The following is a 12,277-nucleotide window of genomic DNA, read 5'->3' on the forward strand; positions in this document are numbered from 1 at the left end:
AATGATTTAAAAAATATCAAATCAACAGAAAAACTACGCGTTGTGACAGAAATACATAACTGAACGATGAACGCATTTTATCACGAATGTAATATGACTATTATATGCCTGCAATTAAATATAATAAATACAGAATTACCAGTCTAATAATACAATACGAATATACTTTTTATCAACAACTTTCTTAAACTCAAAAAATAAACTGAGATATACTAAACAAATTGATTGTAGGAAATGTGATGGAATTAGATAAATTCGTGAACTTATAATTAGTAAAATAATAAATAATTATAATATTAATTTTGGCAAAAAGTAGGCTAGAGGAATAACTATGCCATTTTTTATATTTTATAAAACAGTTTTCATGTACTATGTAGTTATATCTTATTTCACACAGCGAGCATGTTCTATTCGTCAGAAACATGTTCTGTATGATAAGATCAAATCCAACAATAAGATAATTTTAAATTTAAACTATTTTAGGTTTTCGAAACCTGGCCTTATACATTATATTGTATATAACATTAACAAATACATTTCTAAATATGAATTTAAGGACGTAATTTACTCAGGATATGTGGGAAACTAAACCTGCATCATTTATATGTATAATTTATTCCCTGAAATAATTCCCTCGGCGTAATTGGTATGTAAGTCTGGGGCTTACTGAAGGAATCGTATGCGACGAACATAATTGGAGCAAAGTTGCCCCAAGTTAATAAATCGAATTGTAGAATTGACGGCTCAGATCTTGATATTCATCAGCTACTTTTATTATGTATTAACTAATATTTAATAAAATGTTCTAACATATGAAATGTTAATCTAATGTATATTTGATAATATGGAGTAGATTAATATTCAATGATGCAATATTGTATCATTACATTTTAAGTAGAATGTTTATTAAATTTTATCTATTCAATTCAAATAAGTTACTGAAATAAGAATGGACATCTTCAATTTATCTGATATGAATTTATTTTTAATTCAAAATATCAATCAAAAACTATGTACTGTACAGAAATAGAATTTGTTGTACGTTACGGAATAGAATCTTTGTGTTTGGTTTTGTCAGGAAATATGCAACCGAACAGGATAATCTTTCATGAATTTTTGTAATACAGATTGAGTGAAAGGCATGTATAGAAATACATTTTCTTAATAGAATTGTAATTCAAATAATAAAATATTGACTTAAGAAGTGTAAAATAGTTTTCATTTACGTGATATTTAAATTATTAAAAACCATCTAATTAAAATTAGTAAAAAGTAATCAGAAATTGTGGCACTATTTTTATAGTACTTATCTGTTCATTAAAGTCACTTTGCCATCCGCACGTCTCGTAAAAATTTATTCACTCGGCGCCTGTATTGCTAATACCTATTACTTGGCTTGTCGCCGACCGTTCTGATTTGTATTTGCAAAATTATAAATTTTTAAGTCTTAATTATGTTGGCGAGTATGACTCATTGTTACCTAAACAAAACACCATCATAATGGAAAGATTGCTGCCACTGGCCAAGAACGATGGCAATGTGGTGTCGCCGGATGGCATAGTGTAAAAAATATCAAACTTGTTACAAACCATAACAAAATATATTATTGGTGTATTATTATCTTTAAAATAGCGGATCATTTTTTTTTTTTTGATTTTTATTTGAACAGCGATCAGAACTTATGGATTCTATGAGCTGTTGTGATGAATCTCTTACAAACTACGCTTGTTTTTATTATAGATGGCAACCCAAACAGTTGTCTCATCTCTATGTGCTGAATTTTTATTATTACAATTGTTGTAATAGTGATGATTTTACTTCCAAGTGGCATGTTCCCACTACAGCTATGCCCACGAAAGGCCATTTTCACTTGAAATCATATTTGAAATCTATGATTTCAAGTGAAAATTTGGTATCAAGCTGCTTTGATACCAAACCGACCGAGGTTGGATTCGAACCCGGGACTAGGATTTGCTGGCCCACGTTCTTACCACGGGACCACGGACGGCCCATAGCGGATCATTGAATAAATAGTTTTAAATAACAAAAGTTTAGGAAAAATATATTGGGACGATTACAAAATATAATAATAATAAATCATCAAAGACGTAATCTCTGCATCAGTTCTCACCAAGATTCGTCCGGTGGTAGTTTGTCCAGATATCAATTCGCCCGCCCAATCTTTCGCTTCGGTCATGAAGGTCCCTTCGAAATCTTGCTTTCCTTGTCGCGCTGCCGCCTTCTGCTCCTTTTGTTTGGGGTCATTGGGGGCCAACTCGGGCTCCTTACGGCAGCATAGAAACGCAAATACGCGCCACAGCAGCACCACCAGAAGACCAGCGACGAACGTGACGATACTCGAGAGCACGAAGCACCACCACTTGCGCACGCGCAGGCAATCATCTGCGTCGCCGGCCCCGTCACCACCGTCGTCGGCGGCGCCGGTGACGACGACGTCGGCCGGCGACGCGCTGACGCCGTCCGCGCCATCGACGCAGGACACCATCGGTCACCGGTCGCCACGGACACTCACCGCGTCGCGCGCTCTTCCGTCACGCGATGCCCGTTGTTACGATCGGCTGCCGATAATGGCGGCATCACACCACGCACAGCCACCACCACAACAACAACAAACAAACAGACGACAACCAACGCAGCACGGGCTACTGCACTGCTGGAACTGATCGCACGACGCACGACGCACGACGCACACGTAGAGCGCGCGCGCGCTCGACGCTCGTGCACACAACGCACGCACGCACGCACGCAGATCGCACAGATCTAACTGCCTCGCTAGACCGGGCTCGCTGCACTGACGAGACTCGGCGGCACGACGCTGCTACAGCGACCGTACGACACTACCGCCAAGGAACGACGGTCGATATCGGACGAATGCGACACTGCGCATGTGCCCTCGACCCCCCTCGACGATCAAATGAATACAACGAGCAACGAGATATGTGTCAATCGTAGAACTACGATGCGCGGCCTTGAGCGTCCTTGCTACGAATACGTCACGGCGAGCACGTCACTGACAATAACATCTTTCCGATCCTCTCATTCCGCATTTTTAAATCAACTTTTCAATTAAACTTCTTTTCATTCCAAACGATGTGACAATAATAAATTTTTAATAGTTAACATTTAATACACCTGCTTTGTTTAAGTTTGTTCTAGTTCTCATGAAGTAAACAATACACACTATTTAATAAAATGTATTTTTGCTTTCAAACTGCAAAATATATATTGCAAGTATGCATTTCTATAGAAGACGTTCTCTGTGGCAAAAATGTAAGGAAAGTCTAGGCTGGTTGAAAACAATCAACCGCATGAAGAAAGCAAAGGAAAAAGAGTTACTTGGGCAACCAGTCCAGAACGTTATAGTTATTAGATCCCCCTGATTAGACTTTTCAATTTATTTTTTGTAAATAAAGTAGGTTTAAGGTATTATTGTGACTTAAGACAATGATGTATTTCTAGGCCATTAGGCTGAAATAAATAAATATAATAATATATTGCAAGTATTATTGGTGGCTCTTTCTGTTCAAATCCTTGAGTATAAAAATTAAGATTTTTGATTTCGGTAAGATTTTACTCGTTATTCAGCAAGATTTTTACTCGTTATTGAAGATGTACTATAATGAATGCAGCCATAACTATAAAAATTTCACTTTTACAACATACCATAACTGTATCAAACCTTTCTAACAAAAATAAATAAATAATTATAATATGTACAATATGTACATTACATATATATATATATATATATATATATATATATATATATATATATACTCTTCTTTTATCACTGTATGTATATATTTATTCATTATATCGACCTATCGACCGAAAGTTTTTTGAAATCTTTATAGCGACATCTGTCAAAAAACTCTGTTTGTGCAAATGGCGCGCAATCCATGTGCTATCTTTTTCTTCAAAGATGACACCACAAATGAGAAGTTTTTAAGGTTATTTTGAATTTTACCTTATTTGTTTACGTTTATATATATTATTTTTTATTTAACTAATTAATGAATATTTTGACGCATTCATTAATGCAAAAATGGAGAAAACAACGGATACTAGTAAAGATACGAAAAGCAAATCAAATGATAACACGAAGAAGGAATTGAAAGCAGAAAACAAACAAACCAAACCAACTGGCAATTGTTACTGGTATGATTTGATGAATTAACAGTTTATTTTAAGAACTTCAATGTATTTCTATTTATAGCGGTAAGGAAAGAAATTTGAATATTGTTGAATTACTCTGTGCTTCATGTTCTCGATGGTATCATGAGTCATGCATCGGTTACCAGCTAGGAAAGCTTGTTCCCTTCATGACAAATTATTTCTTCTTATGCAAGAACTGTTCTCCAACCGGATTGGAAAGTTTTAAAAAAAATCAAGCACGTAAGTTTTTTCAAAATAATATTTCAAATTTCAAGAATCACAACTATGTATATCTTTTTCAGTAATTCCACAGATGTGCGTTACAGCACTTGCCAATTTGCAGCAGGCGTCTGCAAAAGATGGCCAAAATAAGTTTATGTTCAGTAAAGATAGAGAAATCATTCCATTTATTGATCAACATTGGGAAGCAATGACAACAATGCCTAGACGTGTAACACAATCGTGGTATGCCACTGTGCAAAAGGCTTTGATCAAGGACACACATGTTTTATTTAATAATGAAGAAAACGCTGTAGAAGGAACAATGTTCGGCCTACTTTCAAAAGATCTTACAAATGTTAAACCCAATTACGAAGCTATGATTAAAGGAGGCTTGTTAAAGGTTACTGATATGGGTATAACTCATGGTAAGTTAACAGATTTTTAATAAGCACTTATATACCAGGGTTTATAAAATATTTTATGTATATACCCATTTTCATCCAAGGGGAAAAAAGTTTTTTTTTTCAATATTTTTATTAATATAGTAATAATATTAATAATAATGCAGTATGTGCTAATTGGAAAATTAAAATGCAATATCCTAATTAAAATGTAATGTGGATATAGATTACATTTAAAATAGTATATTGAATATTAATTTTCAAATTAGCAAATACTGCATTATTATTAATATTATTACTATATTAATAAGAACATAGAAAAAAAAATTTTGAATTATTTTGTTTTAAATCTAACATATTTTTTAAATAATTTATAAAATAGTATTGTATAATTCAATCCTACTAAAGCATGTTTCATTAAATTTATTTTCAAAAACTGATAAAACATTTATGAAACCTAATACTTCATTTAACACATAATGCTACTGACAATTAACTGCCAAATGATAAAGGTGAACTTGCTATAGAAATATGATACCAGCACAAAATTTCATTCGTGTTAATCGCTTTTGTTTATAAACAATGTTTGTAGCTTTCAATAATAAAATTCTTTCAACATGACCATAGGCTTCAGTTCTGATTCACACCTCAATCAAGCAAAATGGAAGATGATGAAAGTAAATTTATTAATTTTAAAGTATTATCTATTAATATAAGACTTATCAATATGTGATTAAGATGTTATAAAAATGTTTTTTATCTATTTTCAATAGCTTTTATTAATATTGACTTACTAATTGCATCAAAATTATTATTTCAGTTCCCATGCAAAATGCTCTCAAAGGAGGTAGGAACAATAAAAGGCGACTACCTGGAGATACAACAACTATAAAAAAGGACGGGGTGGCAGTGAAGTAGTTCCTAAGTTGCCAGCGCATGGTTATCCATTGGAACACCCGTATAATAAGGATGGATACAGATATATATTAGCTGAACCTGACCCACATGCGCCATTCCGACAGGCAAGGATTTAATTTAAGACTATGACAAACTCTTATGAATATTAAATATTCATTTATTTCTTTTACATCGATTATAATCAATGTAATCGAGTTATATAATTTTAAAAAATCTAATGATGGTTATATATTATATAAGTTTATATATTTACCCATTGATTTTGTTGCGAACAATTCAATCAAATATACTAGCATCTTGAAAGCTAAAGAATTATTCATTGCAAATTTTGATATTAAAAGTCCCTTATATAATATATAACCAAAAATAGATGTTTTCTAAGTTTTTAGTATACTAACATGCTTTTTTAAAGTATGTTTTACAATATAAAATACATAATACTCACATTTTACTTAAATACAGGAATTTGATGAAAGCTCAGATTGGGCCGGAAAACCAATTCCTGGATGGTTATATAGAGCATTGATTCCGGCTAATGTTCTCTTAACACTACATGATCGGGCACCACAAATAAAAATATCTGAAGACAGATTAGCTGCAACAGGTGATAAAGGTTACTGCATGGTGAGAGCCACTCATGGTAAGAACAGTTCATCTTTGTGAAAAAAAAATTAGATTAGCTAAATATAAGTTATATAGAAATTTTTATAAAAATTATATTAACATGGATTTTCAAAAGAATTGTCTTAAATATCTTATGGTAAAAGTTAATAAACCTCATAAAAAATATTCTTTATTATATGCAAACTTTGAAATGTAATTCGGAAACAGCATTATGAGTTTTATGTCCATATATATCATTAAATTTATTTTTAATTAGGGGTCACTCGTGGATGTTGGTATTGGGAAGCTACTATTGAAGAATTACCTGAGGGTGCGGCTGTTCGACTTGGATGGGGTCAAGAATTAGCAAACTTGCAAGCACCTTTGGGTTATGACAAATTTGGATACAGCTGGAGATCACGAAAAGGAACAAGGTACAACAAAATTTTAAACAAATTTTTTTTTTTAGAATTACTAAAACTGTTTCTTCACAGATTCCATGAATCAATTGGTTCACGTTACAGTGAGGGCTATGGAGAAGGAGATGTGTTAGGATTTATGATTATATTGCCAGATACTCGTGATGTTAATCATACACCAAATACTTACAAAGATAGAGTACATGCTGGATTATTTATTATATTTGTTATGAGAATAATTTAATTGCTAACTTCATTTTTATATATTTATATTTTAGCCTCTTGTTAAATTCAAAAGTCATTTATATTATGAAGATAAAGATAAATAGCAGAGTCTTTAAAACTATTGAAACCATTAGAAGATACCCATATATATTTTTTCAAGAATGGGGTCAACCAAGGAGAAGCTTTTAACCATATATATGGAGGTTGTTATTTTCCAACATTGTCATTATTCAAAAATGTGACTGTCAGTGTAAATTTTGGTCCTAATTTTAAAGCAACTCCAACAACGGATTATGATTACAGACCAGTATGTATAATTATTGACTTAATGCGACAAAAAATAATTGCTAATTTATGTTGAATTTTACACAATGCATCATTTTCAAATTATATGCTTGTTTTGTATCGCTTAGACAATTACTATATTATTTATAGTTACTATACTTTCTTCAATTGAGATAATATAATAAATAAAAATACTGTGAAATTTGTGAAATTAAGTGTAAAATTGTTTCAGATGTCAGAAAAAGCTGAAGAAGCAATAAGTGAGCAAACCATGGCCGACTTGATGTATTTAACTGAAAATGATGGCAAATTAAGATTAGACAACCTTTGAGTTTGACTCAAAGTTTATGATTATTTCAATATTAGTACATATTTACTTTTCTGACAATGTAAATTTTTAATAAAGTAGACTTTATTCTTATACATATTTTAATTAAAATCATATATACAGTATAGAACACAATATTTATTTAACAAATTAATTTGTTAATGATACCAATGCATCAACTACATTGCCACCATGCTCTCGCAGAGTTCTTTCAGCAAGTGTTCGTGTGATTTCCATTTCATTCACCTTGAAAAAATGTTTTTGTTTAGAGACAATAAAATGCAATTAATAGATGGCCATTGAACCATCGAACAATTAAATTGAATAAAGAAACAGAACAAGCCGACTGTGTTTTACACAGTTATGTTAATTTTGAAGTCTATATATAAGATATTTGATTAAGTCTATATATAAGCAAATCCCTCACGTTCGTCTGATTTCGAATAGTTTTAATCATAGCTTTTTAATTGGTGCAGTTTATTACTTTTAATGCTTCTAGTCAGGTTTTGATCTATGTGTGTCAAAAAATACATACCATTAAATCCACATCTTCCTTTTTTATAGCAATTTTTTGTAACTCTCTTTCTCTGGCCAATCTAGCGGCAGCATCTTTATTTTGTCTATCTCCATAAAGTGATAGAGCCTAAATATTAAATTTTATAGTAATTATTGGAGTGATGCATTAAATCCCAATGATTATAGGTTAGTTTACCCCAGAAATGTCCTGTGAAGAAATTTCTTTTTCTTCTGCATAATCAGTAACTCTTTCTAAATCGGCGACACCACTGTCATGTTTTGCAGTTTTCTTTTGTGATTTGTCAGAAACATCTTCGGTAACTGGATCACCATTTACATCTAAATCTGCCATAATTTTGGGTCAATTTAATACAGCACGCTCAATTGCATGTAAAAGCTTGGTTATATTTTTCGAAGATTTGCTCCATCTATTTTATGTTTCGTCTTGTATAAGTCAAAGATGGCGATGTATTTCAATCAAATGTTAAATGAGATACCCCTAGACTTTAGATAATACTAAACTCAAGGTGTATGTGACATTTTTTCTTAACATTTGGAAGATTTTGATTTTTTTTAAACATTTTTAACTTCCCGTAGGGTAGTCATAGTGATGGGCCGAAAATCGAAAATGAAAATGTTTACATTTCTTCGCGTTTTAAAGGAATTTCAACATTTTGGCATACCTTATTCTCAGAAAAAATGGATGTGTGTGTGTGTCTGTGTACGTATGGATACAATTTTTCGTCCACGTTTTCGGGCGCACGGATCAACCGATTTGAATGATTCAAAAAACTTTCTGCTTGTTTTTACAAAATAATTGCTTTTTATATCGAAAATAATTCAGATTTTGATTTTAATTCTGACTAAAGTTCTAAAGCTCACTTATATACTTTAAATAAATAATAAGACAAATTGCTAGAACTTTCCGTATCATAATGATCGAAATGTTCAAAAAATATTAAATGTGTTCAAATAGATCATAGAAATACTAATATTGTCTAATATTTATAAGAATTATATAAACTGAATTCCAAAGTCATAATTATTTATTTAGAGTATATAAGTGATCTTTAGAACTGCAGCCAGAATTAAATTTTCCCCAAAAGCAATTATTTTGTCAAAACAAGCAGAAAGTTGTTTAAATCATTAAAATCGGATGCTTGGTTCTCTCAAAAACTGCCATTTTTTGCACATTTAGCTTGGTATCTCCAAAACGGCTGGACCTGCATTTGTCCAAAACTAATTCCTACTTCTACCCGTCATTACAAATTGAATGTTTTTTGGATCATTCAAATCGGATGCTCAGTTCTCTCAAAAACTCGAATTATATTTTCTGCACTCTTCGCTCCGTATCTCCGTAACGGTTGGACCTGCCTTTGCCAAAAACTAATAAGCACATCTCCCTATCAATAGTAATCGAATGTTTTTTGAACCACTGAAATCGGTTGATCCGTGCGCCCGAAAACGTGGACGAAAAAATGCGGACATACAAAACACACACACACCCATTTTTTCTGAGGTGTGCCAAAATGTTCAGAAATCTTCAAAATGTGGAGAAATGTAAAAATTGTCATTTTTGATTTTCGGCCCATTATTATAACTACCCTACGGGAAGTTAATTATTGATAGTAGTAATTTAAAAAAAAAAAACAGCGAAAAAAACTTTTGTGGTGTTTGTGTAGAGGTTTTTGACCACTATTTCATTTTTGAATTATCCACATCATGATAAGTTTAGGGTTTAAGAGCTTGTTTTGGAATGTTAAAGAAAGTTTTATGCGCTTATTAGCAACTTCTAAAAAACTCACAAAAGAAACGTATACTATGTTAGATGCCTTTTTAACAGAGACATAAATAATTAGAAATACAAATAAACCTGAATGATCTAACAGAAGATGAGCCATGGAAAGTTGACTTTCTTTATGGCCGGCATCGACCCCAGAGGACGGACGAGCAATATAATATGTCTCAAAATTAGTCTCAATGAAATGCAAATATAATTTTAATGCATATATAATTTCAATGCCAATATAATTTTAATAAAATTTTTGAAAAGTTTGAAACAAAAATGTGGTACGTGGTAATAAACGTTTCCGACCGTTCGCCCATAGTTGGCTATAAACAAATTTAGCGCCCTACTCAACTGATTAATTCGATTAATTACTTTATTTATACATGTTTATTTATGATTTTAATTAAATATTATATTACAATTCTTATTCTAAATTTTCGTACAAAACAAAATATAATTTGAATGATTGCACCATTATTTATTTCATTGCCAATCATGCTTTATTAAATTAATATCTTATTAAATATTAAGAAAATATATTAGAAAAATATTCAACATATGAAATTAATTTTTCTTAAACTTTAATGGTTGTAAAAAGCTAGACTGTTTGCAATTATGCATAAGTAAATATTTTATCATTTCATAAACATGGGAAATTTCTCGGAACTGATTAACTAACAAGAGAAGTTGAATAAAACTGGGAATACCATTTGCAGATAAGCAATATTGGTTAATATCCTTAAAATAAATAAAACAAAACAAAATATATAATGCAAGATGGAATACTAAACTACAAATCAAAAAATGTAAAGAAAAATCTTTGAATGTGTGAACTTTCAGTATATGATATCATATTTTTCATGTAGAAAAAAAATTGTTTCATCCCAATACTTGCCAAAGGAGAAGTTAATGTTTTTGCCTGAATCGTTTAGGACATTGGACAAAATTTAAGAAACTATATGTGTATGTATATGAGCCAAATTTCGATTATCAAATAAATGATAGTGAGTAGAAAGCCACTAGTATTCCTTTCATTTTAAATATTGAAAGAAGCAATTGGATAAGACTAAAAATAAATTTCTATGTAAAAAATAACAAATAGGTATATATTTAAATTTGCAGCAACCTTAATATTAAATCGTATATCCATTTCTTAAACGCCTTAAATACTAATTACTTATATAAACAGTAGAATCGCGCCAATCTGAAATTTAAAAACCAGAAGTTGTCGGATTACTGGATTATAGTGAAAAAGTCATAATGAAATGGCGAAAAATTTTCCAACTGATCCAAAGAATTGTTCAGCGCTTCGATAGCTGCGAATGCAATACCGATGGAAAATTTCAATACCGGTATTTCGGTAATTTTTCATTTTAAAACCGGAATACCGGTAAATTACCGGTATTTTTATTATCTTAAACAAACGTAAACAAAATTGAAAGTTACTAGCACAAATATAAAAAAATGTATATACAACTACATCTATATTCAACTAAACAATAAAAACATTAATATAAAACAAATACTTTATTTTTTAAAATAATAAGTTACCAAAATCATATCCAATTTAATTAATTCATTGTCACTATCGAGTATATTGAGAATTTTTCACCAAAAACAAACTTATGAGTAAGAAAGACTAAAAACTCATAAAAGATCATATTTCATTATTACAATAAACTGTATTGTCTGTATCCGATGTGCTAAATTAGCATAATCTCCAATATTTTAAAAAAATAATTTTTCTATATTAATTTAAGATCGGATACTTTGTCGAGATAAATAATAAGTTACTATAATTGTTAAATATTGTTATTTAAAACAATTTGATTCTTCTATAGCATTTTCAAACTTTGAAACGTTTGTATTTTTGGGGTAAATGCCAGTAAAAATACTGCCGAAAAATCGGGCGGTTTACCGGTAATTCGGTATATACCGGTATACCGGTATTGCATTCCCTAGCTGGGAGTATCGGATTATTGGAGGTGTCGGTCTATCAAAGTGTCGCATCAGCGAGATTCTACTGTACTTACCTTATTCTTGAAAAAAGTTTTAACTTTAAATATAAATTGAAAATATCACAAATCACCCCTACTAAAACAAACTGTAATCAAGCGATATATATTTAACTAGGATTCGCCTTTATTGAAAAACTTTTGTTTATAAATAATATGTTTATTTCAAAATATGTGTAGTAATCGATGAGATAATATTTAAACATGAATATTATATAAAATATTTACTAAATTATGTGAAATCATGACAGAAAAACTTTTTTGTCCATATTTTGTTAAAAACTTTGATCATAGAACTAGATCTATATATTAAAAATGAATCAGTTTTCATTAGTTTTAATTATATTTATATATTAACACAATTTCTAATAGAGTCAAAA

The 12,277-nt window shown here is 31.0% G+C and overlaps 3 protein-coding genes across 3 annotated transcripts in view; 1 reads left to right on the forward strand and 2 right to left on the reverse strand.

Annotated features, from left to right (window-relative positions):
- Positions 1–4,817, reverse strand: part of LOC113371497 (calcium-activated potassium channel slowpoke-like) — a 118,978-nt gene extending 114,161 nt beyond the window's left edge. The window contains exons 1-2 of the mRNA XM_026612122.1: positions 4,639–4,817; positions 2,132–2,415 (exon numbers count right to left, since the gene is read on the reverse strand). Of these exons, the coding sequence (XP_026467907.1) occupies positions 2,132–2,415; positions 4,639–4,681 (327 nt within the window). The 5' untranslated portion in view covers positions 4,682–4,817. The remainder of the gene's footprint in view (positions 1–2,131; positions 2,416–4,638) is intronic.
- Positions 4,721–7,580, forward strand: LOC113371193 (set1/Ash2 histone methyltransferase complex subunit ASH2-like). The gene is made up of 7 exons (XM_026611836.1): positions 4,721–4,823; positions 5,620–5,646; positions 5,697–5,821; positions 6,180–6,357; positions 6,598–6,754; positions 6,815–6,938; positions 7,482–7,580. Exons 1-7 carry the CDS (start codon positions 4,721–4,723, stop codon positions 7,578–7,580), a joined length of 813 nt encoding a protein of 270 aa, XP_026467621.1.
- A 147-nt stretch (positions 7,581–7,727) lies between these two features.
- LOC113370675 (huntingtin-interacting protein K-like) lies at positions 7,728–8,480 on the reverse strand. Its single transcript, XM_026611370.1, has 3 exons — positions 8,290–8,480; positions 8,113–8,220; positions 7,728–7,823 (listed from the first exon to the last, which is right to left on the reverse strand). Exons 1-3 carry the CDS (start codon positions 8,443–8,445, stop codon positions 7,728–7,730), a joined length of 360 nt encoding a protein of 119 aa, XP_026467155.1. The 5' UTR covers positions 8,446–8,480.
- Between the last annotated feature and the right edge of the window lie 3,797 nt (positions 8,481–12,277).

Source organism: Ctenocephalides felis, unplaced genomic scaffold, assembly GCF_003426905.1.
Source record: "Ctenocephalides felis isolate EL2017-DRISC unplaced genomic scaffold, ASM342690v1 CF-g0.4_SCAFFOLD_01492, whole genome shotgun sequence".
NCBI lineage: Eukaryota > Metazoa > Arthropoda > Insecta > Siphonaptera > Pulicidae > Ctenocephalides > Ctenocephalides felis.

What these genes read in the sequence shown, in the direction of transcription:
- LOC113371193 (XM_026611836.1), top strand. Translation starts at nt 4,721, where the DNA reads ATGTTCGGCCTACTTTCAAAAGATCTTACAAATGTTAAACCCAATTAC. An exon ending in GCAAAATGCTCTCAAAGGAG is followed by an intron (nt 5,647 to 5,696) that starts GTAGGAACAATA and finishes ACTATAAAAAAG; the next exon opens with GACGGGGTGGCAGTGAAGTA. An exon ending in AGATCACGAAAAGGAACAAG is followed by an intron (nt 6,755 to 6,814) that starts GTACAACAAAAT and finishes GTTTCTTCACAG; the next exon opens with ATTCCATGAATCAATTGGTT.
- LOC113370675 (XM_026611370.1), bottom strand. Translation starts at nt 8,445, where the DNA reads ATGGCAGATTTAGATGTAAATGGTGATCCAGTTACCGAAGATGTTTCT. An exon ending in CTTCACAGGACATTTCTGGG is followed by an intron (nt 8,221 to 8,289) that starts GTAAACTAACCT and finishes TTTAATATTTAG; the next exon opens with GCTCTATCACTTTATGGAGA. An exon ending in AGGAAGATGTGGATTTAATG is followed by an intron (nt 7,824 to 8,112) that starts GTATGTATTTTT and finishes CATTTTTTCAAG; the next exon opens with GTGAATGAAATGGAAATCAC.